General features: G+C 61.6%; 1 protein-coding gene across 5 annotated transcripts in view; it reads left to right on the top strand.

The window, feature by feature from the left end:
• Window positions 1-22,537, top strand: part of WNT7B (Wnt family member 7B) — a 51,435-nt gene extending 28,898 nt beyond the window's left edge. For 2 of the 5 annotated variants that reach the window (XM_036867521.1, XM_036867524.1), the window contains exons 3-5: window positions 13,667-13,938; window positions 19,499-19,974; window positions 21,577-22,537. In XM_036867521.1, the coding sequence (XP_036723416.1) occupies window positions 13,667-13,938; window positions 19,499-19,974; window positions 21,577-21,646 (818 nt within the window). In that variant the 3' untranslated portion in view covers window positions 21,647-22,537. Of the gene's footprint in view, window positions 1-13,666; window positions 13,939-19,498 lie in introns of all 5 variants that reach the window. The other 3 variants (XM_036867525.1, XM_036867523.1, XM_036867526.1) reach the window with 3 other exon arrangements.
• The last annotated feature ends 698 nt before the right edge of the window (window positions 22,538-23,235 follow it).

Here is a 23,235-nt window from a genome sequence, read left to right as displayed (position 1 = left end):
TTCCTAGCTTGGCGTCTGAGTAGCCCCTGCCTCCCTCCATCCCTTCTCGAAACTAGAGCTTTAGCCTTCGCTGACTTCCTTCTCTTCCCCGAGCCTGCTGGGCCCCTTCCCTCCTGTGGGACTTTGCTCCTGCAGCTTCTCACCCTGGGAGGCCCTTCCCCTCTGCCTGCTTATTCACATCTGATTCCCCCGCTGGCCTGGCCGGGCAACGCCTTTTTTCACCCCTCCTGGCTCTTCCTCATCCACAGCGGGGCTGAAGTCACACCCTGGTGCTTCATCCCCCCGGGTCTGTCAGCCCCGGACCAGCTCAGCACCTGCCTAAGGCTCTCTCTGCTCTCTGCCCCCGGTGGGTGGGCTTCCTAACACCCAGGCTGTCTCCCGACCAGGCTGAAGCCCTCCCTGGCTCCTCGCTGCCCTCCGAGGAAGGCCCAGCTCTCAGCCAGGAGGGCCCTGGCTGCAGGCTGAGCTGGGCTGAGTCCCGCAGGCAGCAGGAGTGCCTCTGCGTGCCGTGATGGTGGTCTGAGCAGGCCCCTTGCTCCTCGCAGGGCTCAGCTCCTGGGAGTCACAAGCAGGAAGTCGGGCTGAGCAGCGAGGCCAGCCCATGTAAGAGGCATGCAGGTGCCCCGGGCACGGGATCGGAGCCGGGCCATGGGCTGGCAGGCAGCCACTCGAGCGGTGCCAATTAATGATTGGCCCTGAGAGGGGGGATGGCCTGGGTGGGTGGGACAGGCCCCCTTCAGGCCCTGCCTATGACCTTGGGCCGTGCTTAGATCTTGAGAGCTGAAGGCAAACCCTTTAAAGGTGCAAATCAACGCCTGTGCAAAGTTCCAGCTCCTTTCCCAGCACCTGGTGCTGTTGCTTGTATGCTTCCAGGGATGGGGAGCTTACTACTCCACATAAGATAGATCTTTCTTATGATGACCCTGTGCCGGCTTTGCCCTGGGGCCCTCTGGGTGCCAGTTGCTGTGCTTCCTCTGGGGAGTTGAGGCCCACCCTAATCCTCCCTCCACCAACGCGGTCTCCCCTCATGCCTGGTGGCCTCCACCCTCTGGCCACCCGAGCCCACCCAAGCCTATTTCCTCCCCTACAGAGCGAGGCTGGGCCACCCTGACCCCTCCTACCCGTCTCTTCCGTTACCTGGAAATGAGCTTGTGGGGGTGGGGTGTGTGAATGTGTCCCCAACTCAGCTGTCTTCTTCCATGGGGTGCGGGAGGAGGACGGGGAAAACGTGAGAGTCAGGGGTGAACCTCGTATTCCAGGGACACCCGTTAGAAACTCAGGGCCCCCAGGGATCCCGAGCAAGGCAGGGCATTTCTAACAGGCGCCATAACGGAATGAGGACTGTTGTCGAGGGCTTCCTTGGTGGGGTGATGTGTCCGTTGAGACCCGAGGGAGGATCAGAGTGACCCAGACCCGCCTGAAGGTGAGAGCAGGGAAGGGGGCTCCAGGTGGAGGGAACAGCATGTGCCAAAGCCCAGAGGCCAGAAAGCGGACGGTATTTTCCAGGAACTGTGGGAGCATCTGGAGCAAACGGGAAGGTGGGGAGACCGGAGGCGGCAGGAGGGGTCACGGCTGGAGGGCTGTGGGCTGAGGTGTGAGCGCTTTGAAGGCCAGGAAGGCACAGGTGGGTCTGAGCAGAGAGGGGCTCCTGCCGCCCACTGCCCCATCTCTGCCTGAGCCCAGCCCCTTGGGACCCACTGGCACGGGGCATGGGGGCTGCAGCTGCGTGCACTCGGGCCCCCGCCCACCCCGAGCTGCCATGGAACACTGAGTCCCGCCCATCACGTGCCGCTCGGACATGACCAGGCATAGGGGCCACCCCTAATCCTGCCTCACGTGGCGCCCGTTTGTTCTGTGGGTGAGATTTGCGTTGGGAGCAAGCCCTGAGTCTCCTGGCTGCCTGCAGTAGGGGCTCAGCAAAGGCCATCGGTTTCTGGACAATCTGAGGGAGCAGAGTGACCTACCTCCGAGTGTCTGAAAGGCGAGGGTCTGGGGGCTTCCAGGTCGGCCACTGGCCGGGGCCTTGGGGGAGAAAGGGCAGCTCCCAGGCCCTGTGCACCTACTGCATGCCCGGCCCCCTGCCCAGCCCCCTGCCCGGGGCTTGCAGGCCAGGCTCAGGGAGGTCCGACATGAGTCCCCAGGAGGGACGAAGGCTGCACTGTCCACTCTGGGGGCACAGGCCACCGCGGGCAGGAGAGCACTTGAAATCTGGTGCGTGCAAACTGCGACGTGCCGTTGAGTGTAAGATACATGACAGATTTCAAAGACTTGGAGAGAAAAAAAGCAAGTAAAATAGCTCTTTAATGATCTTTTAAAATTAAGATGTAGAAATGGTAATATTTGGATATATTGGCTAAATAAAAAATGTTACCAAATTTAAGTTCACCTAATTATCTTCACTTTTCTTCATGTGGCAACTAGGAAAGTTAAAATGACCTGCGTGGCTCGTGTGAGACTTCTGTTGGTGGCACTGCTCTCAGAGGGGTCAGGAGTTGCCCGGAGTCACCCTGGTCAGGGGCAGTGCGGACATTTGAACCCACGTCTGACCGTCTTCTCCCAGGACGCCGTCCTCCAGCTCGGCTGAGGGCAGGGGGTCACTGACCAGCTGCTTCCTGGGGCAGCGCAGGGGCGTGAGGGTGGCTTCCTTTGGCAGCCCCTGTAACTGCTCAGCCTGCAAGCTCCGAGCGCCTGCTGTCTGCCAGGCCAGGGGCAGGGCGCTGGCAGTGGAGTGAAGGCCACCCAGCCCTGCTCTCGGAGCCTTGCACCCAGGACGCCCTGGGGGAGCCGACGGGGCTGGACTGGGAAGCCTGCCTGGGCCCCGGCCTCGCACCGGGCACGCCCTCTCGGCCCACAGGCCCCAGCTCTGAGGGACACACAGCTTCGTCCTGTCTGTCCTGGTCACTCCCCACCCCCACCCCCGTCCCGGGGGCCCAGCCTGAGGCAGCAGAACAGACATTGTCGAGGCTCGAGGCTCGGGGTCCCGGCAGCCAGGACACTGGGGAGAACTGGGGCCTCGAATGTCAGGATCAGAAAGACTTTCCTGGAGGCAGGGCTCCCCAAGCCCACTCCTGGTTCAGGATGTGGCGAGCCTTGGTCGCTCCAGGTGGCCCTGGCTCTGGCCCCCTGCACCGGAAGGCCAGCTTGCTCCCGGGAGCAGTGGATCCGAGGCGACCAGGTTCTGGACCTGCCAGTGGTGAGAGCAGCTGGGGGCTTAGGCTGGGCGCTGGTTGATCCCTCCACCTGGCTCCTCTAGGTCCGCCTGGAACTCATCCAGGATGGGAATTTTCCACCTTCACTGGCAGGGCCCGGACAGACAGGACAGACTGTGAGGGGGGGATGGGGTCTGGGAGGGGGAGGGCGCTGCCACGGTCCCACCGTGTGACCCTGGGCACGGCCTCCCATTCTCCGGGCCCCCGTCTACCCACCCGCACCAGGGCTGAGGCTGGGGCCCCAACGCTAGCAGGACTTGGGGGGCGTCTCTCCTCAGAATAGGGGCAGGAAGACCCTCTGCTTCCTTGGCACGCACATCTGCCCAGGGCTCCACGGACAAGGGGTCCAGGACGCCGGGCTCTGGTCCACCGAGCAGGACACAGATCCCAGGTGGGCGGGCCTCCACCCCCGGCCTCCAAGGGCAAGGCCTGGCCCAGACTTCGGTCCGTCTCCACCTGGGACCACTCCTGCCGCCACTGTGGGACCACCATTCCTTCCAAGGGCGCTGCGGCCGGGCCCTTGCACAAACACCACTCGCTCCTGGTTCCCCTGTCCGCACAGCATAGATGGGGAGACTGAGGCCCACAGAAGCCTGTCTTGGCCAAGGTCACACGCCGGTGAGAACTAGAGATCTGAACCCACGGTTCAGCCCTGTGCCCCGGCGGGGGTCCGGGAACCGGCTGGTGGGGACAGGGGGCAGCTGCGGGGCGGCGGGGAAGGGGCTCTGGTTCCATCGCGTCCCCCCTCACAGGCAGTGGCTGATTTTGCCGCAGGCCCGACGAAGGAGGGAGTGGTCTGAGGGCAGGCTGCCCGGGGCTGACCTCCCTAAGGAGAGCGGCCGTAGAAGAGGCCTTGCCAGCCTCCCCAGAGCCATGGGGCAGGGGTGGAAGCTCCTGGAAGGCCAGCCCAGCTGGGGACGCAGACCCCTGGGCCCTGGCTGCCCTTCGCTGCGTGGCCCTGGGCCAGGCCCCCCGGGCCCAGCCGGAGCACGACCCCCCTGGAGGGCCGCTGCGGGTGTGAGGGCCCCACTGGGTCAGAACAAAGGCCGCGGGCGCGGGTGTGCCGGCGTGTTCGGACCTGGCACGACTGTTTCCAGTGCTCTGTTTATGACAACGGCAGGGAAGAGCTTAGCGTGGAGACACTGACTCAGCCGGGGACGAGCCGGGGCGGCGGCTGGGACGGGGCCGGAGAGAGCCAGGGGGACAGAGAGGGACAGAGGGACGTAGAGAGAGAGGCAGAAGCTGAGAGGGAAGGACAGACAGAGACCTACAGCAAGAGGGACACGGAGAGGGCAACACACAGGCACACGCACCTGCACGCACACAGCGCCAGCGCAGGCCTTCGCCCGTCCCAGGCCCAGGGTCCAGGCCGCTCTGAGATGGGTGATAAAAGCAGCTCCCGCGCCCTGAGCACTTCCTCACCCACGCGGTGCTGGACCCCGCGAGGTGGGTGATGTTATCACCTCCCTTTAGCAGGTACAGGAAGAGGCACGGGGGTGCAAGGCAGCCTCTCCAGCAGGCACTCAGCAGAGCGCGGGTCGCACCCCGGTGGTGGTCCAGGCCAGGCCCCCCACCCCGCCAGAATCCTAGGTCAGGATGGCAGGGGGCCTGGTGGGGCGGGGCCTCTGGGCTTCTGACCCTCCAAGTGCACAAATGGGGATTTGGGGCCTGGTGGGCCTCGAGGCATCTCTGGGCTCCCTGCCTCCCCCTCCCCCGGCCTCTCCACCTCGCCCCGTGTGTGCTGGGATGCAGCTCGGGCATGCGGTGCATGCCCAGGCCCCATGACTGAGCCAAGGCTGGGACACGGGCGCTGCACTGCCCTGCTGGGGGACCCCAGGAGCTGCTGGTGTGGCCTAGGGTGTCTCCTGGCCTCCCTGGCCTCCATCTCTCCACCTGTAAACTGTGGGCAGGGGGAGGTATTCTCCCACCCCTTCTAAGCTCCCGGGAGCCTGAGGGCTGAATGGGGTGGTGGTGGGGGTCTCAGAGGAGCGGGGGAGCTCACCAGCTGGCAGTGTCCCGCTGGCCGGGCCAAGGACTCGGGACGCCCACCCTGTCCCATGTCCAATGTCGGTCACAGCAGCACCCTCTAGGGGCTTTTCATCTTTGTAGAATAAAATCTAATATCGTCCCCACGGGCTCCCAAAGTCACCATGGAGTGGCTGTCTCTCCTGCATCAAACCACACACATGCGGCTCATTCCCTCCCTGTGGCCTTAGCATTGCTGTTCCCTCTGCCTGAACACTGTTCCCTGCACCTTTGCATGGCTCATTCCTCTTGTCATTTAGGACTCACCTTTGGCATTCTTCTTTTTTTTTTTTTTATTAATTTTCTATTTAATTAGTTAATTAATTAATTTATTTATTTGGCTGTGTTGGGTCTTCGTTGCTGCACGCGGGCTTTCTCTAGTTGCGGTGAGCAGGGCTACTCTTCGTTGCGGTTCGGCATCCTTCTTGAGAGGGGCCAGCACTGGTCGTCCTCCACCCAAGTCCCTCCCTACAGCCACCCGTCCTGCTGTCCCCTCCGTGGTTCTGACCGAGGACCTCTGCCTGCACTCCCTGTGAACCCCCTCCCAAGTCCACTAGTCCCCTGGGCTGTGATGTGTTAGTCTTGTCCTGCTGTATGCTTGGCCGTAGGCTTGGGGATGGGTAGGGGCTGAGGGCCTCATCCCTGGGGCCCTGGGGTTGGCCAGGAGGGCAGGCCATGCTTGGTGCTGGGATGGTAGCAGAGGAGTGAGGGAGGGAAGGGTGAGAGATGGAGTAGGGTGCCCGGGCGTGACACATGCAAGCCTGGGTCTCAGGCCTGGTCAGTGAGGGGGGAGACAGACTGTGTGGTTTCCCTGTTCTGGTGGGTGCGGGGGGGGTGGTCTGAGCATGGACTCTGGGGTCCTGGGTCAGATCCCAGCTCTGTGGTCAGCCTGCCATGAGACCTTGGGCCAGTCACCTGCCTCCTTTGAGCCAAGCATCCTCACTGTGAGGTGGGGCCCCTGTGAGGGTTTAAATCGAGTAGGACAGGTTGTATGCAATCCCCTAAAACCATCAGATGCTGTATGTTTTTATAACAGCTTTATTGAGATATAACTCATATACAGTACAATTCAGGCATTTAAAGTGTACTATTCACTGGTTTTTAGTGTAGTCATAGGTTGTGCAACCATCACCATAGTCAATTTTAGAACATTTTCATCACTCCAAAAAGAAACCCTTAGCGATCATCCTCCAATCCCCCTCGCCCTTGGCAACACTCATCTGCTTTCTATCTCTGTGGATTTACCTATTCTGGACATTTCATATCAATGGAATCATACACCACGTGGCTTTTGTGTCTGGCACCTTTCACTGAACATCATGTTTTCAAGGTTCATCCATGTCGCAGCCTGTGTCAGTACTTCGTTCCTTTATATGGCTGAATAGTGTTTCATTGTGTGGAGAGACCACAATTTCTTTGTCCATTCATCCGCTGCTGGACATTTGGGTTGTTTCCTCCTGTTGGCTATTGTGAATCATGCTGCTATGAGTATTCACATACAAGTTGTCGTGTGGACACGTGTGTTCATTTCTCTTGGGTACATAGCTAGGAGAGGAATTGCGGGGTTAAATGTTAATAGTAACTCTGTATTTAACATTTTGAGGAACCTCCAAACGGTTTCCATAGTGGCTGCACTATTTTCCATTCCCGCCAGCAGTGCATGAAGGTTCTGATTTCTCCACGTCCTCGTCAGCACTTGTTAGTGTCTCTCTTTTTATTTTAGCCATCCTAGTGGGTGTGAAGTGCTGTCTCATCGTGGCTTTGATCTGCATTTCCTTGACGGCTAATGACGTTGAGCATCTTTTTTTTGTGCTTAATGGACATTTTTATACCTTCTTTGGAGAAATGTCTATTCGGATCCTTTGCCCATTTTAAACTGGGTTGTTCGCCTTTTTATCACTGAATTGTAGAAAATGCTGTGTTTTTTCAAAGAGGGGCAAGTACAGGTTGGCAGAGAGGCAGGGTTTGACAGATCTGAGCTGTGTTGGCCACGAGCACAGGAACACACACAGGAGCACACACTTGCTCACACTTATAGGAACTGCATTGGTGCAAACGTAAGTCCAGGCATATGCCCAGGGACACGGGCATGGGGACACGTGCAGAGGTACACACGCATGGATGCCTAAACCTGTGTACACCCACGGAGAGCCCATGTGTGGTGTGTCCCACACGTGCGGGCATGAAGCTCAGGCCAGCGACCCTCTGTGTGCTGGGGCAAGGCCTGCCCTCCCGGGACCGCGCATGGGTCCTCTGACACGGCGACTTGGCCGTATCAGAGCAGTTATCCTTATTTTGCAAAGTGGGGACATCGAGACATAGAAAGGCCCCTTGATTGGTCCAAGGTCACCCAACTGGCCAATTTTAGGGTCTGGACTTGAACTCGAGGTCTCAGACTCTGAGCCCCTTCTCTGGGGCTTTGACCTCACCTCAGTCATTCCGGAATGTCAGGTCTGGGCTCCCCCACTTCCTGAGCCACTGTGTGACCTTGGGCAGCGTGCTGCCCCTCTCTGGGCCTCAGACTCCTTGTAGCGTAGCACTGGATGGTCCCCGAGGCCCTCCCAGCCCCTAGGTTCCGGATCCCCAGCTCCCCTTCTCAGAGGGATCCAAGTGCCTTTCTCACCTTGCCTCCCCAGGCCTGCAGTTAATCAGGTCATTATGAGCTCAATCAGGGCTTTTTGTGGCTTTCTAAAGATAGTGTGCCAGGCCCCTCGGGATGCTAGGAAGTGGCAGTGGCTTTGAGTGGACACTGGGGAGGGGGGTGTGTGTGCCTGGGGCCTGGGGAGGGCGGGCACAGCCCCCAGCTCTGCCCTGGGAGCGTGAGGGGACCTCTGTTCTGCCCAGGCCCCCGCATGACCCAGGAGCCACACCTGTCCCCTCCAGCAACTGCTCACAAAGATCTGCCTGGTCTCCAGCGTCCTCATCGGGGTCAGGGTGAGGGGACGGCCGGGTGGGCTAGGCCCTGCTGACTCAGGAAGACCCCCTTTCCCTGGGAGTCAGGTCTGGCAGGCACGGAGCAGGGCAGTGGGGGGCGGTTAAGTTTGAATAACCAAGAGCAAAGAGAGAGCAGAGCTGGATGGCCCCTGAGTGGCCAGCGCCTCAGTTTACCCATGGGGCAGTGGTCTCTGAGGGCTTGGCTGTTCTGGGTTCATCCAGAATAGGCGTGGAGGGGGCAGCTGGGCAGGCCGACGGGGAGGAGGCTCTGGACCGCACGGAGAGGTGCCTGGGCCTGTCCTGGAGCCCCGCACTGTACCTGGTCTTCCCTGGCCCGCTCAGTATTTGGGGATGCTGAGGGCGATGCCCATTTGTCCTGTTTGCTCTTAGAGCTGCTCCTGGGGCCGTAGGGCAAATGGGGACACAGGTTCAGAGAGGGTTTGTGACTTGCCTGGGGCCGCACAGCAGGTGTGAGAATGCAAGTCCAAGGCTTTCTTGCCTGCTTCTCCCTGAGTCTCCCCGTACCTCCCTCTCTGCTTTCCCGAAACCTCGGGCCGGGGGCCCCACATGGCTAATGGAGCCCACCTTGACCTGTCAGGTGCCACACGCAGACTGCAGGACCCCGCTGCTGGCTCTGGTGTCTGAGGGTACAGAACCACGCTGGGATGGCTCTGGATCCCAAGAGGGGCCCCCGGGCCTCCCAAGTCCGAAGCGTACCCCCAGGACAGCTGCTGGCCCCAAACAGACCATCCACGCTGCCTTCACCCAACTCCCCACCCTCATCACCAGACAGATCTGGGGCAGCCGCTGTGCTCAGATGGCCATTACTGCTACTGCCTGGAGCAAATCACTTCCCGCCTTTGAGGCTCAGTGTTCCCCCCTGCGAGACGGGTCGCATCAAGAGGATCTATTCTGTGGGTGGTCGTGGAGATAAAAGAAGGTGATGAATGCAGTGCGTCCAGCCCCAGCCCTGCTCACATGAAGACTCAGGGAATAATGCTGCAGGGTGGGCGTACCTGGGAGAATCAGACATGGATCCTACCACCAACCCTGCAGCCCGCGGGCACCTGGCAGGAGCCCAGAGGAGGGCCCTCACCCCAGTGGGGCTTCCGGGAGCAGGGGGCCTCCCAGCTGCGTCCAGAGCCTGGGTGAGCTGCAGACACATCGGCACGCAGGCAGGGTTCCCAGCAAAGGGGGGGCCGGCGTCCACCAGGGCAGGCAGCAGGGAACCAGCCTGCTCCGATTCCAGAACAGTGGTGTGGACCAGCTGTTGGACTTGGCCAAGTGGGGCTTGATGGAGTGGTGGGTGGGACGGCTGGGGTCAGGCTTCCAGGGCTTGAGGGCATCTCTGAGGCTTGGGGAGCCATCGATGTTTGCTGGCCAAGGCGCACGGGTTCAAGGGGCTTCTTTCTAAATCTATGCACTGGCTCCTTCTCACGCTGGAGGACACGCAGGCGACACGCCAGGGATTCCAAGCCGGCCCCAGTGGTGATCTGGGGAGGGGCCCGTCTCCTCCCTCCATGTCAGGCACACTGTGACCTGGGGCAAGTAACGAAGCATCCAGGTCTGTGAAATGGGGCCACGGGGCTGTCGTGAGCATTAAATAAGGTGCATGTGCAGAGTGCGGGTGCGTGGGAACCCCTCCATCCAGGACCCCACCTCATCCTCCTCGGTTCTCCCTAGACTACAACTCTCTCACTGCTTGCCTCCCCCTTGTCTCCATGGTGAGATGAGAGGGTTTGGCTCATTAAAAGCAAATAAAAAAGGAATTAGTGGGAGCGGCAGCCCGGTGAGTAATTGATGAGTAACCGGGTCTGAGCTGAGCTCGGGCAGAAACCAGGCGGGAGCAGAAAGGCTGGGAGGGAGGGTTCTGTGAAATGCCCTCCAAACACACCGGCCTGGCCTGGGCGCCTGCTGGCCTGCTTGGGGGCGTTAGGATGGAGGACGTGGGAGTCCCCCATCTGGCTGCTGACAGGGAGGGAGAGCGTTTGGGGAAGAAGAGGGTCACGGGCAGCGGCGGATCCAGGGCCTCCGAGGGCACGCCACACCGTGCTCACTTAGGCAGGGCTTGGTTGTGGCACCTTTAACGCCGTTGGCCTGGCCTCTTGGTGTGATTACACAACTGGTGGAGATTTCTAACCCCTTGCTGGGCGCCTAGCTTGTGACACGCCCACTCTGAGGCTAGCTCTACCTCCCCAGAGCTCCCAGCCAGCGTTCCCCTGCCGCGAGCGCCCCCGCCGCCACTGCACGCCTGGGGTCCACAGATGGTCCAAGTGCAGCATCTCCTCCGCAAGGGGGCTGTGCACACCTCTTCTCCTGCCTCCTCCTGCCCAAGGTCACTGAGCTGCAAAGGGGCCAAGCTGGGGGCAGGATGGCCTCCGGTGACCTGTGCCCCAGGCCCCGAGTCCCTCCGTCTGCCTCGCTGGGCTTTGATTCCACTGCCTGGGTTTGAGTCCTGCTTCAGCCCCTAACACCTGGTCTCATAACTTGTGTGCCTCAGTGTCCTCTCCTGTGAGATGGGAATAAGGATGAAACCTGCCTTGCACGATTGTCGGGACAGTTCGATGAGAACACGTGTTAAGGGTTAGAGGGGTGCTGGTGCTGTGACAGCAGGTGAGTGATGGCGTGAGGAGGAGAGAAGCGCAGCTCTGCTAATCCACTTTCTAAACAGTTCCAGGACCCCACCCCTCGTGTAGCCAGAGTGAGCTCCAAGATCCAAATCCTACAGCCTCTTGCAGCAGCACCTGCACAGAAAGTGCCCTCTGCTTCATGGGACATCTCTGGCCACCCACAAGCTGGCTCCCTGGGACCTCGGCCACCTCTTTTCTTATTGCTCTTGATCTCAGACTTGTGCCAGCAACAGAAAGCCGTTTCACACCTCTGCACCTCTGCTCCTGCTCTGTGTGCACCAGGAGTGCGCACCTACCACCTACACGCCACACAACTATACACTCACACGCTCACATACTCAGACACCGTGTACTCAGTCACACACATCACGTACACACACTCTCACGCACTCATGGGGAGTTAACTCATACTTGGTAAGATTTAAGATGTCACCTCCTGCAGGAAGCCTTCCCTGACTCCACCCCCACCCCCCCTTAGAGAGGCAGGTCAGGGCATTCTTGGAGGTTCCATGTTTCCCTGTGCCCCTCCTCGCAGAGCACTGTGGTCCCCTCCTCTCCTGGAATCCCCCCATGAGTTCACCACTGCTCCCCCGTCCATGCGCAAGCTTGTCGCAGGCCCTGCTGGGCTTGGGTGACACCAAACCAACAGCTAGGAGTTCAGTAACCCACTTCGCACCATCCTCTCCCTGTCCCTGTGTCTGTCTGGTGCTCCCGGCTGGTGGCCTGGATGGTGCAGGGACCAGGGCTCCTCGGTGATCCACCAAGAGCCACTCACTGTGCTGAGAGAGGCTTCTTACAGAGCGGTGGCAGCAGAGCGGTCCTCGCGCGGGAGGTGGGAAGTGTGGGCAGGAAGGGCCCACCCGGGAGGAGGGGGTGGATGTCCAGCAAGGCCCTGGGAGGGCAGTGCTGCCCTGTGCCCTTTGCAGACCCTGATCTTTCCGGGGAGGAAGGGATGCCCGACACCACCTTCCCGTCAGCTCTTCTCAGAGGATGGAAGTTTCCAGGAAGCTATGGCCCCCTCCAAGACAGCAGAAGCCAACCAAAGCCTCCTCTGCCCTGGGCCCCTGAGACCAGAAGGTCTCACCCTGGTCCTCATCCTGAATGGGAGAAACCCCGGGAACAGGGACCCCAGATAAGTGAGCCCCCCAGGGAACAGGGACCCCACCGAGGGTGAGACCCCCAGGGTAGAGGAACTCACTGAGGATGAAGACCACCCCGGGGACAGGGACCCCACCCAGGGTGGGCCCCGCCACCCTGGGGACAGGGACCTCCCTGAGGGTAAGCCCCCCAGGGGAACAGGGACCCCATCTAGGTGAGCCCCCCCCAGCTGGTTGGTGGGTGAGGAGGTGGACCCCAGAGCACATAGCGCCCAGCACAGGGCTGGGCATGCAGCTGGTGCTCAATGGATGTTTGTGGAACGGGCCTAACTTGACCCTCCACCCTCTCTCAGTCTGGGGGGATGACGCCAGCCCCCAACAATAGGGACGGCACCAAGCACACAGAGGGGCACGCTGCTGCTCGTGGGGCACAAACACAGGGCTTGTGCAAGGATGGGGTGGTGGGTTTCCAGCGGCCACACCTCGCTATTGCTGAGGGCAGTGCGATTCCCGCTCAGCAGAGCTCGGCTTTGGTTCAGGTGACATCACTGAGCTCTGTACCCATAGTGGCAGGTGCTGGGGACCACACAGACCCGGCCGTGGCCCGCAGGGAGCCTCTGTGCTCGTGGGCAAGGTGAGAGGGGCTCAAGAGACTGGGGCCAGGATGGCAGGATGCACAGGCTGGGGGCTGTGGAAAATAAAGAATGAGAGCTGGACCCGCTCATCTGAGGGGCCTTTGACCCGTGTGGAGCTGGCAAGTCCCAGTGGTAGGGCTAACCAGGTGGACAGTGTCGAGAGCAATGAGAGCGTCAGACCTGCCACTGAGGGAGATCGGGCAGCCCGGGCTCCCTTCTGGCTGGTGGTCTGGGAAGGCTGCCTGGAGGAGGAGGCATTGGAACTGGCCTTGGAAAGTTGTTAAAATTTGGGCATGAAGGGGAAGGAAATTACACCGAAAAGACCAGGAACCCTCCAGGAGCATGTGAGCAGCACCGGATTTGAGTTGTTCTGGGTGGCGGATGGGGAGAGGGGGCTGGGGGGTCCAGCTGGACATGGACTTCAGGCTTGGACGGCAGGCCTTCCCTTCTCAGCTCAGGCAGAGGAGAGGGAGGGAAAGTGTGTGTCGGGGGGCGGTGCAGAGCTGCACTTTGCGCCTGCCTGGAGGGTGGCTGGCAGGTGAGGGAGGTCGGGAGGACCGGCACCCGAGTGTGGCAGTTCAGAGGCCCCTGAAGCAGGCAGGGGTGTTGGAGGAGAAGGGACATTCAGGAGGCCAGGGCCTGGTGATGGGGTGACAGTGGGTGGTTAGAGAGAGAGAGACAGACAGACAGACGGCAGCAAAGGGCCCTGGCGCCGCTCTGAGCTGGGGCAAGTCTGTCTGGCTCCTGGCTGGTGGGGTGGGTGCCCCCAAAAAGGATCAGCACAAGTGGCTGATTCATGACAAGCAGCGCTGGGAGGCTGACAGAGGCACAGACCCCAAACATCCCCTCCCAGGCGACCCCCCACTGCTGTCTCCCAGGAGGAAACTGGGCCCCTCCAGCCCAGGCTTTCGGGACAGGAAGAGAAGTGTCTTACATGCTGGTGGCAGGGCCGTGGCATGCATCGAGGGGTTCTAGCAGCCCCACTTTGCTGAGTGAGAAGCTCAGAGAGGCTAAGGGCTGAGCCCAGGGTCACACAGCCGGCCGGCAGCAGGACCAGGGCCCAGCACTGGGTCCCCTGAGCCCACCGGGCCGGGACCTGCGCGGCTTCACCGTCCGCACCCGTCCCCTCCCCGCAGGGAGCCGTGAGGCCGCCTTCACATACGCCATCACCGCAGCCGGCGTGGCTCACGCCGTCACCGCCGCCTGCAGCCAGGGCAACCTGAGCAACTGCGGGTGCGACCGCGAGAAGCAGGGCTACTACAACCAGGCCGAGGGCTGGAAGTGGGGCGGCTGCTCCGCCGACGTGCGCTACGGCATCGACTTCTCCCGGCGCTTCGTGGACGCCCGCGAGATCAAGAAAAACGCGAGGCGCCTCATGAACCTGCACAACAATGAGGCGGGCAGGAAGGTAGGGCGGGCACAGGGCGGGCACTGGGCGGGGCGGGGCGAGCAGTGGGCGTGGCAGCGCGGGGCGGGCAGGCCTGGGTCAGGCGTGACGGCCGCGTTACCCAGGGACGGTGTGGACCTCTCGGAGCTTTGCGCTCCTCTCCTAGCGGAGGGAGTTGGTGAACTGAACCCTGAAAGTGCGGGGTGGGTAGTGCTGAGCACAGGCCGTCACTTCTGTCCGTCCCAGCAGCCCGAAGAGGTGGGCCTTACTGTTCCCATTACAGAGGTTTGAAAACTGACGCTGGGAGTGAAGTGATGCCCGCGGCTCCCAGCTGGAGGGCGGTAGGGGTGAGACAGGGACCCTGTTTGCACACAAGGCGGGAGCCGGGCCTGGCCTGGGACCCAAGGGTGAGGGGAGGCCCCTGGGCCACAGTCCATGTCCCTGCCCTGCTCTTAGAGGGGTCATGCCAATATACGAGGAAAGGCTTCCCGGAGGAGGCGGCCTTTGGCTCAAATTGCTGTGAGAGACTGGAGGAAGGGGTGTTCCCAGGAAGCAGGAACGGAAGGGCAGAAACTGAGCTGGGGGCTCTTGGGCAGCCAGCTTCATGCGTGGTGCGGGACGCAGAGTGGTGGGTGATAACCGAGGACATTCAAGCCGGGACGCACTGGGGAAGAAGTCAGGGCGAGTCCAGCCCCGCCCCTGGGAGATGAGGGCCCCAGATACTGGGCTGGGAGGAGCGGCCGCCATGGCGGCAAGATGGCCCGAGATAGGGTAGCCAGCCAAGCGGAACGCCTCTGGGTCTGGCTCTCCAGCCCGGGGGGCTGCACCCAGGGCGCCAGGGCCTGAGGGGCTCTGCAGGCTAGGGACGACTTGCCTTTCCAGGCAAAGAGTTGAAAATGCCCTCTGCCCCAGGGCCCAGAGCTGAGCTCATTCACTCTCGCTGCCCCTTCTGTGTGCCAGGCGTTATGCTGGGCGCAGGGAGGAGTGAGACATAGCCTTGGCCGTGGGAGCTCCCACAGCTCCAACTGGGTCCACATGAGGGGAGCAGGGTCCGCACCCAGAAACAGTGAGAGCCCAGGGACCTGAGGGAGGGGTAGCAGTAGCTTCCGGGAGGCAGTGGTGTCCACGTGAGGCCTTGAAGGACGTACCAGAGCCGAGAAGAGCAGAGGCAGAAGGAGCTGGCACTTGTGAGGGGTGGGAGTGGGGGAGGGGTGGGGGAGGGGGTACTGCAGATGGTTCCGGCTGGTGGGAGCACAGGAGGTGGTGACACAGGGCCTGAGAAGTAAGCAGGGACCGGCCCACAATGGGCCTTGAACGCCAGGCCCAGAGTTTGACTTCACCCTGTAGATGCAGAGGTTGCCATGCAGCAGGTGGTTATTAAATTATTGTCAGATGAACACATGAATGAAGAAATGAGTGACAGCCTTTGTCTCCAAGGAGCTCACAGACAGCACGTAGGCCCCATTCTCTAGGCACAGGCAAACAGTGATCTGGGTCTGGGAGGGCAGAGGAAGGAGCGATTCACTTACATGGAGGCACCAGGAGGGCTCCCTGGAGGAGGAGGTGTGTCTGAACTCTCAACTGAACCAGCCTTTGAGCCTCTGCGGTGGCTTAGGTCTTGAGCAGGGGCTTTCCCACACCCCTGGGAGGACGGTCTCACTGTCTCCATTTTACATATGGGGACTCGGTGGCAGCAGGGGGTGGGTGGGAGGGGGTCCTGCCAATTGACAGGTGATGAAAAGACATAAGGGAAATGGAGGCTGGCAGGATTGGGGCCCCAGGGAGACAGGAGGCATGACAACAAGGAGGCTGGTGAAGGGGCCCGGTCCTGCTCAGGGGGATGAGGATGGAAGAGGGTCAGCATGGTGGGGGTTTTGAACTGGGGTGAAGCCATGAACCTGGAAGCCATGAACTGAGGAGAAGGAGATTGTCAGGGGCGGGGAGAGCAGATGGGCAGTGCGAGGGCCCGTCAGGGACAGGGCAGCCCCAGGAAAGACCTCTAAAGTGGTCAGCAGCCGGGATTCTCCTGCCAGCGCTATCCCCAGCTGTCTGTGAGGCCCTGGCTGGCCCGGTCCTTCTGCTGAGTCAGTCTTCCCATCCGCACAGTGGGTGTAATGCACCTTGTGCCCCTCCCCCACTGCCTCTCCAACAGCCTCGACCCTGTGGGGCTGTGCAGCGTGTGTGTGGTCTGAGCCCTTGGAAGAGGCCAACGGTGGTGGCCACACAGCGTCCCCGGGGGCTGATCATGGTGGTAGAGGGGGGGTGGGTGTGGCTTTTGAGGCTTCCTAGAGAACTGAGTCCAGACCTTCACTGGTCATCCCAGTGCTGGGGCACCCTGGCCCCATTATAGAGAGGCCAGGCCCACCCCCCCCCGCCCCCTCAGGACCATGGAGTTCAGCAAGTCACGTGGAGAGGAAGCTGATGATGCCACAGCGAAGTCCCCCAAACTGCGTGGCTTAGAGCAAGAGAAATTGATTCTCTCATAGAGCCAGAGGGCCTAAATCAAGGTGTCGGCAGGGCCGAGCTCCCACCAAGGCTCCGGGGAAAGACCCTTCCTGCCTCTTCCAGCTCCTGGTGGCCCCACGTGCTCCTTGGCTTGTGGCCGCATCATCCAGTCTCTGCCTCTGTCTTCACATGGCCCCTCCTCTGTGTCTGTGTTCCCTCCTCTTCTGTCTCTTATAAGGACATGTGTCCTTGGACTTAGAGCCCACCCTGAACCAGGACGATCTCATCTCGAGTCTTACTTACATCTGCAAAGTTCCTATCTCCAAATAAGGTCACCTTCTGAGGTTCTGAGTGGACATGAATTTGGGGGGGACACTCTTTTAGCCCACCCCAGACCGGCACATGGCCCACTGCCTCCCTGGTGGGCCAGGGCTGGACAAGCTGAGCGTGGAGACCTGCTCAACTCCGGGCTCCCTCAGGACTACGGTCCATCAACCCTGTGACTCCCCCTAACTTGACAGTAACTAAGCACTGTCCCCAGAGTGTGGGCCATCCCTTATTCTGTAAAGAATCCCGGTCAGCCCTTTTCTGGAGCTCCCCCATCCACCCCCTCCACTACCTAGGGCGGTGGGGCAGGGGTGAGGCCCAGGGGAGGAGCCCTGCTCTGCCGCCAGCTCCTCTAGGCAGGGTGGGTCACTCTGCACCCTCCCAGGTGGTCTCCTGGGGCAGCGGGACTGGCGCCACCGTCACTGTCGCTCTTATCGTGAGGGCACTGGAGACTGAAACAGCACATTCTTGAATCCTGTGATCACGTCCCAGGAGAGGCTCAGGCCCAGGGGACCCAGCCAAGCGAGGCTTCAGCCCCTTGCTCTGCAAACAGCTGCCCAATCGGTTTCATCTGCTGACTGTCACACAGGATCTGAACGTGGAGGGAAGGGGTGGAGGGAAGGGGCTCGGGGCAGGTGGCAGAGCGAGGTGTGGGGCAGTTGTTCAGCAGCCGAAGTGGGCATACCGATGGCAGTTAGGCCTGGACCACCTGGCCTGCACAAATGCTAGCCTGGACACCCCTGCCAGGTCTCTGGCCGTCGCCACCTGTCTGAGGAGGCACCTCCTGGGTCAGCAGCCTGGGGTGGGGTGAGCTGCTCCCCGGGCTGGGGGCTCTGAGAGGGCTATGAATCTGGTCAGCTCCTGGCCCGGGGGCATCACGGCAGGCAGTGTGGCCAGGGCAGGGGAAGCTTCCCAGCCTTGAAGGGTAGATTAATGGAGGGAGGGGCTTTTGGGGGAAGGGGATGGTCCAAGCAAAGATGAACATGGGGCGGGGTTGAAGGAGGGAAAGGAGAGGTCTGAATGGGATGAAGGGGAGACGGGGGAGGGGCAGGACGCAGAGAAGAGGTCCAGATATACTTTTCCGGGGTGGAGGTCCCACCCTTCACCCAGACCCCCAGACCCCCAGACCCGACTTCTGGCCAGTGCCTTCCACCCAAACACCCCACGGCACAGTCACCAAGCCCTGCAATTCCAGTTCTGAATATTCCGCAAACCTGGCCCCTTCCCCTCCTCTGGGTACTGGGGCCCGCCCCGCCTCGGCCCTCCCATGCTGGAGCATCACCCTTCCCTCTCCTTCCCCCTCCCTCTTCCCCAGCTTCTCCTGGCTCCACCCCAGAACACCATCCACACAGGAGCAGAGAGCCTCACCCCCCCAAACTCCAGGCCACCAGCCTCACGTCATGTTCACTTGGGCCAAATCTTCCCTTCCTTGCTTGCGCTGTACCCCTCCTGGCTCACCCCTCCTCTTTGTCTCATGAGCTCCTACTCCTCCATCAACACCTAGTACAGGCACCACCTACTCCAGGAAGCCCCCCACCCTAGGCAGCCTCCCCCTCTCACAGCCCCTGCACTTTGCTGCTTTGTGTGTCAGTTTCCTCCTGTTTCCCACCTGGACCGTGAGCCCCGGGGTTCCTCGCCTTGGTCCAGGGCCCCATGTGGTCAGGGCAGGGAAAGTGAGTGGGTAGTAGCCAACACCATGGATGTTTCTCTCTTTCTTTCATTTGTTCATTCATTGAGGGTCAGGGCTGGGAAAGTGAGTGGGCAGTAGCCGACACCGTGGATGTTTCTCTCTTTCTTTCATTTGTTCATTCATTCATTCATTCACTGAGGGTCAGGGCTGGGGTTCTGGACCAGGGGGCAGAGGGTGGCCAAGACCCTGTAGGGCTGGGCTGTCACAATGAGGCCAGCGGGAGCCCGGACAGCTGACAAATGGCCCTTGTGCAGTCGTGGGGCGGCAGCTAATGATTCCCCATCTTTAATCAGGCCTGGCTGGCAGGGCCTTTTCGATCCGGGTAAATGAGTGCCTGGGGTCAGGGCTGGCTCTGGGAATTGGCTTTCCAGGGCCAAGGAGGGAGGCCCAAGGAAAACACGGCTGCACCCATCACGGGCCCTCGGGGAGCAGGAGAGAAAGAACAACACTGGTCGGAGGGCGGCTTCCCAGCAGACAGCACGCCCGGGTCTCACTGATCCATGCACTCACCTCCCGCCCGCCCCCACTCTGTCCTTCAGCAAAGGTGTACAGAGCTCCGTGTGCGTGCCAGGCTTTCACTGAACAGCCACTTATTAAGCGCCGACTGCATGCCACGGCCTACACCAGACACGAGGGTGCGTAGTGGAAGAGACAGGGGTGGGGGATCCACACTTATTAAGCACCTGCTGTTGCTGGACCTGGTACCAACGAGAGGTGCCTCCTCCAGCCTGGATGGGTGCATGCACCAACTTCTCCACCTGCCGCTCTGTGACTGGCAGGGAGTCCCACGGCCCCCTGAGCCTCAGTTTCCTCATCAGTGCATTGACCTGCAGCTCCCGTAAGAATTTAGTGAAACACATTTGATAAATGTACGCCATGCTCTGCCGAGTTCTGAATATTCTCACTGGACCCTCACAAGGCCCTATGTGGTAGGAACCTATGGTCAGTAGCCCCATTTAATGGATGAGGAGACTGAGGCTCTGGGAGGAGGAAACACTGACCGTGTGGTCACACAGCGGGAGGTGGGGAGCCGGGTCCAGGTCTGGAGGAGGCCAGGGTGGGAGGGAGTGGGGAGGCCCCGGCCCTCCACCCACACTGAGCCTTCCCCGTGGCCCGCAGGTCCTGGAGGAGCGCATGAAGCTGGAGTGCAAGTGCCACGGCGTGTCAGGCTCGTGCACCACCAAGACGTGCTGGACCACGCTGCCCAAGTTCCGCGAGGTGGGCCACCTGCTCAAGGAGAAGTACAACGTGGCGGTGCAGGTGGAGGTGGTGCGGGCCAGCCGCCTGCGGCAGCCCACCTTCCTGCGCATCAAGCAGCTGCGCAGCTACCAGAAGCCCATGGAGACGGACCTGGTGTACATCGAGAAGTCGCCCAACTACTGCGAGGAGGACGCGGCCACGGGCAGCGTGGGCACCCAGGGCCGCCTGTGCAACCGCACCTCGCCCGGCGCGGATGGCTGCGACACCATGTGCTGCGGCCGTGGCTACAACACCCACCAGTACACCAAGGTCTGGCAGTGCAACTGCAAGTTCCACTGGTGCTGCTTCGTCAAGTGCAACACGTGCAGCGAGCGCACCGAGGTCTTCACCTGCAAGTGAGCGGCTTCTCCCCGCCCCTCGGCCCCGCCCCTCGGCCCCGCCCGCGGCGTTTTGCACTTGTGCTCCCGCAGGGCCCGCGGGCAGAGGTGGGTGGAGAAAGTGGGAGCTCCGCGGGCGGGCGGGCGCGACAGAGCTCCCCCAGGGCCGGTCACCCTCTCCTTGCCCCCCAGGGGCTCCCTCCTGCCATTCCTGTCCCCTCCCGTGGCAGAACAGTGCCCATCACCTGGCCCAGAGGGTGAGGCCAATGGCATGAGTGTCCCCGAGGGGCCCAGTGAATTTCTTTTCTTTTCTCTGGGAGAGTGAACCCCAAGGACACCCACATACCCCGGAAAGCAAAGCGACAAGACTCTTGAGTGTCCTCCCCCGCCTGGTGGTATGGACACGGGAAGACTGTCCCAGGCCGCCTCAGTCACTGGGCTCCAGGGTGGTTTGGGCAAATGTTGACAAAAATTATTTATGTTTTCTTAGTATCAGAAGAGGATTTTAGCACTAAGGCATAGCCGGTCCTAACTCCATGCTCTGTGTTAGCTCATCCCCTTGCTGCGCTCTGCTTCCTCTTCTGGCCCCTGGGTACCCTCGGGTGCATCCCCGTGTATGGCCCTGTCCCTGGGGAGGTGGCGGTGCATGTGGTCCCCATGTGAGCTGGGCAGGGGCTTGGTGGCTGACATGGCCAAGATGGCCTCTGAGCAGAGCCACGGACAGGGACCTCTGGCCCTTTCTTTCCTTCTTTTGAAAATCAGCTCTAGCACATCGAGATGTCACCCACGTCAGGTTCCAGGAGTGCTGCATCCCCTCCCTAATGCTGTTGCCCTTCCGGTCCCCTGCCAGCCTGACACCCCCTAGTTTACAGAGCCCCCTCCCACCCTGGAACCAGCCGGACCCCCAGGACAGCGCTGTGCCGGGGCAAGCTGGTGGGAAGGGGGATAGTTCAGGGGTGTTTGCCTTATTTGACAGATGGGGACACTGAGGCCCAGAATGGCTCAAGCACTAGCCAGAGACCCCAAGGCCGTGAGTGGAGGCTCCCGCCTTGGCTCAGGCTTCCTGACCCTGAAGGACGCGTTCTGGGGATGCCCAGGGTGAGGGGCAGCCCCCAGGCCTTGAAAAATCTGGCTGCGCTCTTCCCCCCCGCTGCCAGCCTCACTGGGGTCCACGCCCCGCCTCGAGGTGCCTTTGAGAGTTTCTCCTGTGGTCTTCTTGCCCGGTCCTGGTCCTTTCGCCCTGGCCCCGATGCTGAGAAAACTCGGATAGGGCGTCGCTCCGCTGGGTTCCCACCTGCTGTGCCAGCAGATGCCTGCCCTCCAGACACTCCCCCGTGGTCCCCATACCACGCAGACCCTCCCTTGAGGTCCGAATCACCCCGAAACCTGGGAGACGGGCATGGAAAGGGGTCCTGCTTGGTTTTAAACTGTGTGTGGGGTAGGGAGAGATTGGGGGCCGGGGACTTGGCACTGGACGTGTCCTCTGGCAATATTCCCACCCACCTGGGGGAGACTGAGGCACAGCTTGTCCGGGCCCAGAAAGGCTGGTGTGCACCTGCTTCTGGCGCACCACTGCCCATGCACCTGTCCCTGCTCTGAATTTAGGGTGTTTTCTCGCAGAAACCCGTGGAAATGTGTCTTCAGGCTACTGACCAGCCAAGTGGGCCGGACATTAGCCTGGGGTGAGTGACCCTGGGCCCTGGCCCTGGCGTCCACCCTGCCTGCCCCGATGATGCCAGGACGCTCCACCAACAGCGGCTGTCCTGGGAGCTTCCAGGCCACTGTGAATGCCCCCCAGTCCCCTTCCCCCCCATCCCGGGTCCCAGGACACCCCCGAGTCCACAGGCCTAGCATCTTCTGCCAAGGAACCTGGTTAACTTATATTGTTATATAGCGTCGAAATGTCTATAGTGTCTTTTAAATTATTGTGACCTACACTGGGTACTGGGGGGCAGGGGGGATGGCCGCGCTGTCCCCGAGCCAGGCTCCTCCTTCTGCTTGAAACAGACCCTTGGACCCTTGGGGCCCCTGATGCCACCACGTCATGAGCACGGTCCCTCGGCTACGAGGTGCTGCCACCAAGACCCCGCCGTCCCCTAGCAGCCTGTCAGCAGCAGCCCTTCCCTTGGGTGGGGGTGGGGTGTCAGCATGGCCCAGGCAGGGACGGTGGTGGCCGAGGTCCTGCGTGTCTCCGCAGTGCCCTCACTTCAGGAGAGCCGCCGGGGTTCTGATGGGCTGTGTCTGGCCTCCCTGAGAGGGGAGCGCTCGGCTCCAATAAAGCTGGAATCAGAGAAGTGAGTGTGCGGAGTCTCTGCAGCTCTTGCTCCGGGGGGGTCGGGAGACGCCTGAGCTGCCCACCGAGGACGAGCCCCGCTCCCCGTCAGCCCGCGTGCGGCCCCCCCTTTCTGACTTCCTCGCCCCTCTGTGCGGGCTGGGCTGGCGCCGTGTGAGGGGAGGGGCTTGTCGTGCCGAACCCTCCAGGAACCTTTAGCCTGTCCCCATCCTGCAAGGGCCACTGGTGAGAGCTGGACACAGACTCAGGCCTCCCTAGACAGCCTGGGTCAGGCCGCAGGGACAGGAGGGCCGGGGCCCGGTGCCGAGCCGACTCGGGCTGGGGGGCTGTGTGCTGCTCTCAGGAGAAGCGGGGGCCTGGGGGTGGGTGACCCGCAGCCAGGAGGCCCTGGGCCCATCTGACTCCCTCGGTGCCTCCTTCCCCTTCTGACCCCAGGAGGGGTCTGTCCCCAGGGTCCCCGCGGGTCTGTCCAGTGGTATCTGGTGGGTTTTGACTCCAGTGCCCCCCCTGGGGTGCTCCTGGCTGGCCACCAGGCCTTGCTGCTTCTCCCCAGAGGCCCGGCCTCCGCCCGCGGTAACTAACCGTGTGAGCAGGGAGGATGAATGGCATTCCTGCTGAGGGCCGGAAGGCATGCGGTGGGGCCGGTTTGGCCACTGCCCGCTGTCCCGGCAGCCTGGCATCAGGCAGAACCGCTGATCAAACAGCCCCCGTCTGCCTGGGTACCCACAGAGCCTGGCCCCAGACCCAGATCCCTGCGGAGGGGCCACCAGGTGGGCTTTTGGAGGAGGACGCGCCCCTCCAGGGGGAGACAGGAGAGCGCCCTGGGTCTGGAGTCCAAGTCCTGTCCCTCCCGCCCCCCAACCCGGGGCACGGCAGCCTGTGGTGCGCCCCCCCCAGAAGGCCTCAGTTTCCCCATGTGGCAGCCGGAGGTGGCCGGGGCCAGGACTCGGGGGTCAACAGGCTTTGTGGGGCCTGAGCCAGGCCTG

Source organism: Balaenoptera musculus, chromosome 10 (genome assembly GCF_009873245.2).
Source record: "Balaenoptera musculus isolate JJ_BM4_2016_0621 chromosome 10, mBalMus1.pri.v3, whole genome shotgun sequence".
NCBI lineage: Eukaryota > Metazoa > Chordata > Mammalia > Artiodactyla > Balaenopteridae > Balaenoptera > Balaenoptera musculus.
Note: the sequence above shows the minus strand (reverse complement) of the source record. Positions and strands in the feature narration are given on the sequence as shown.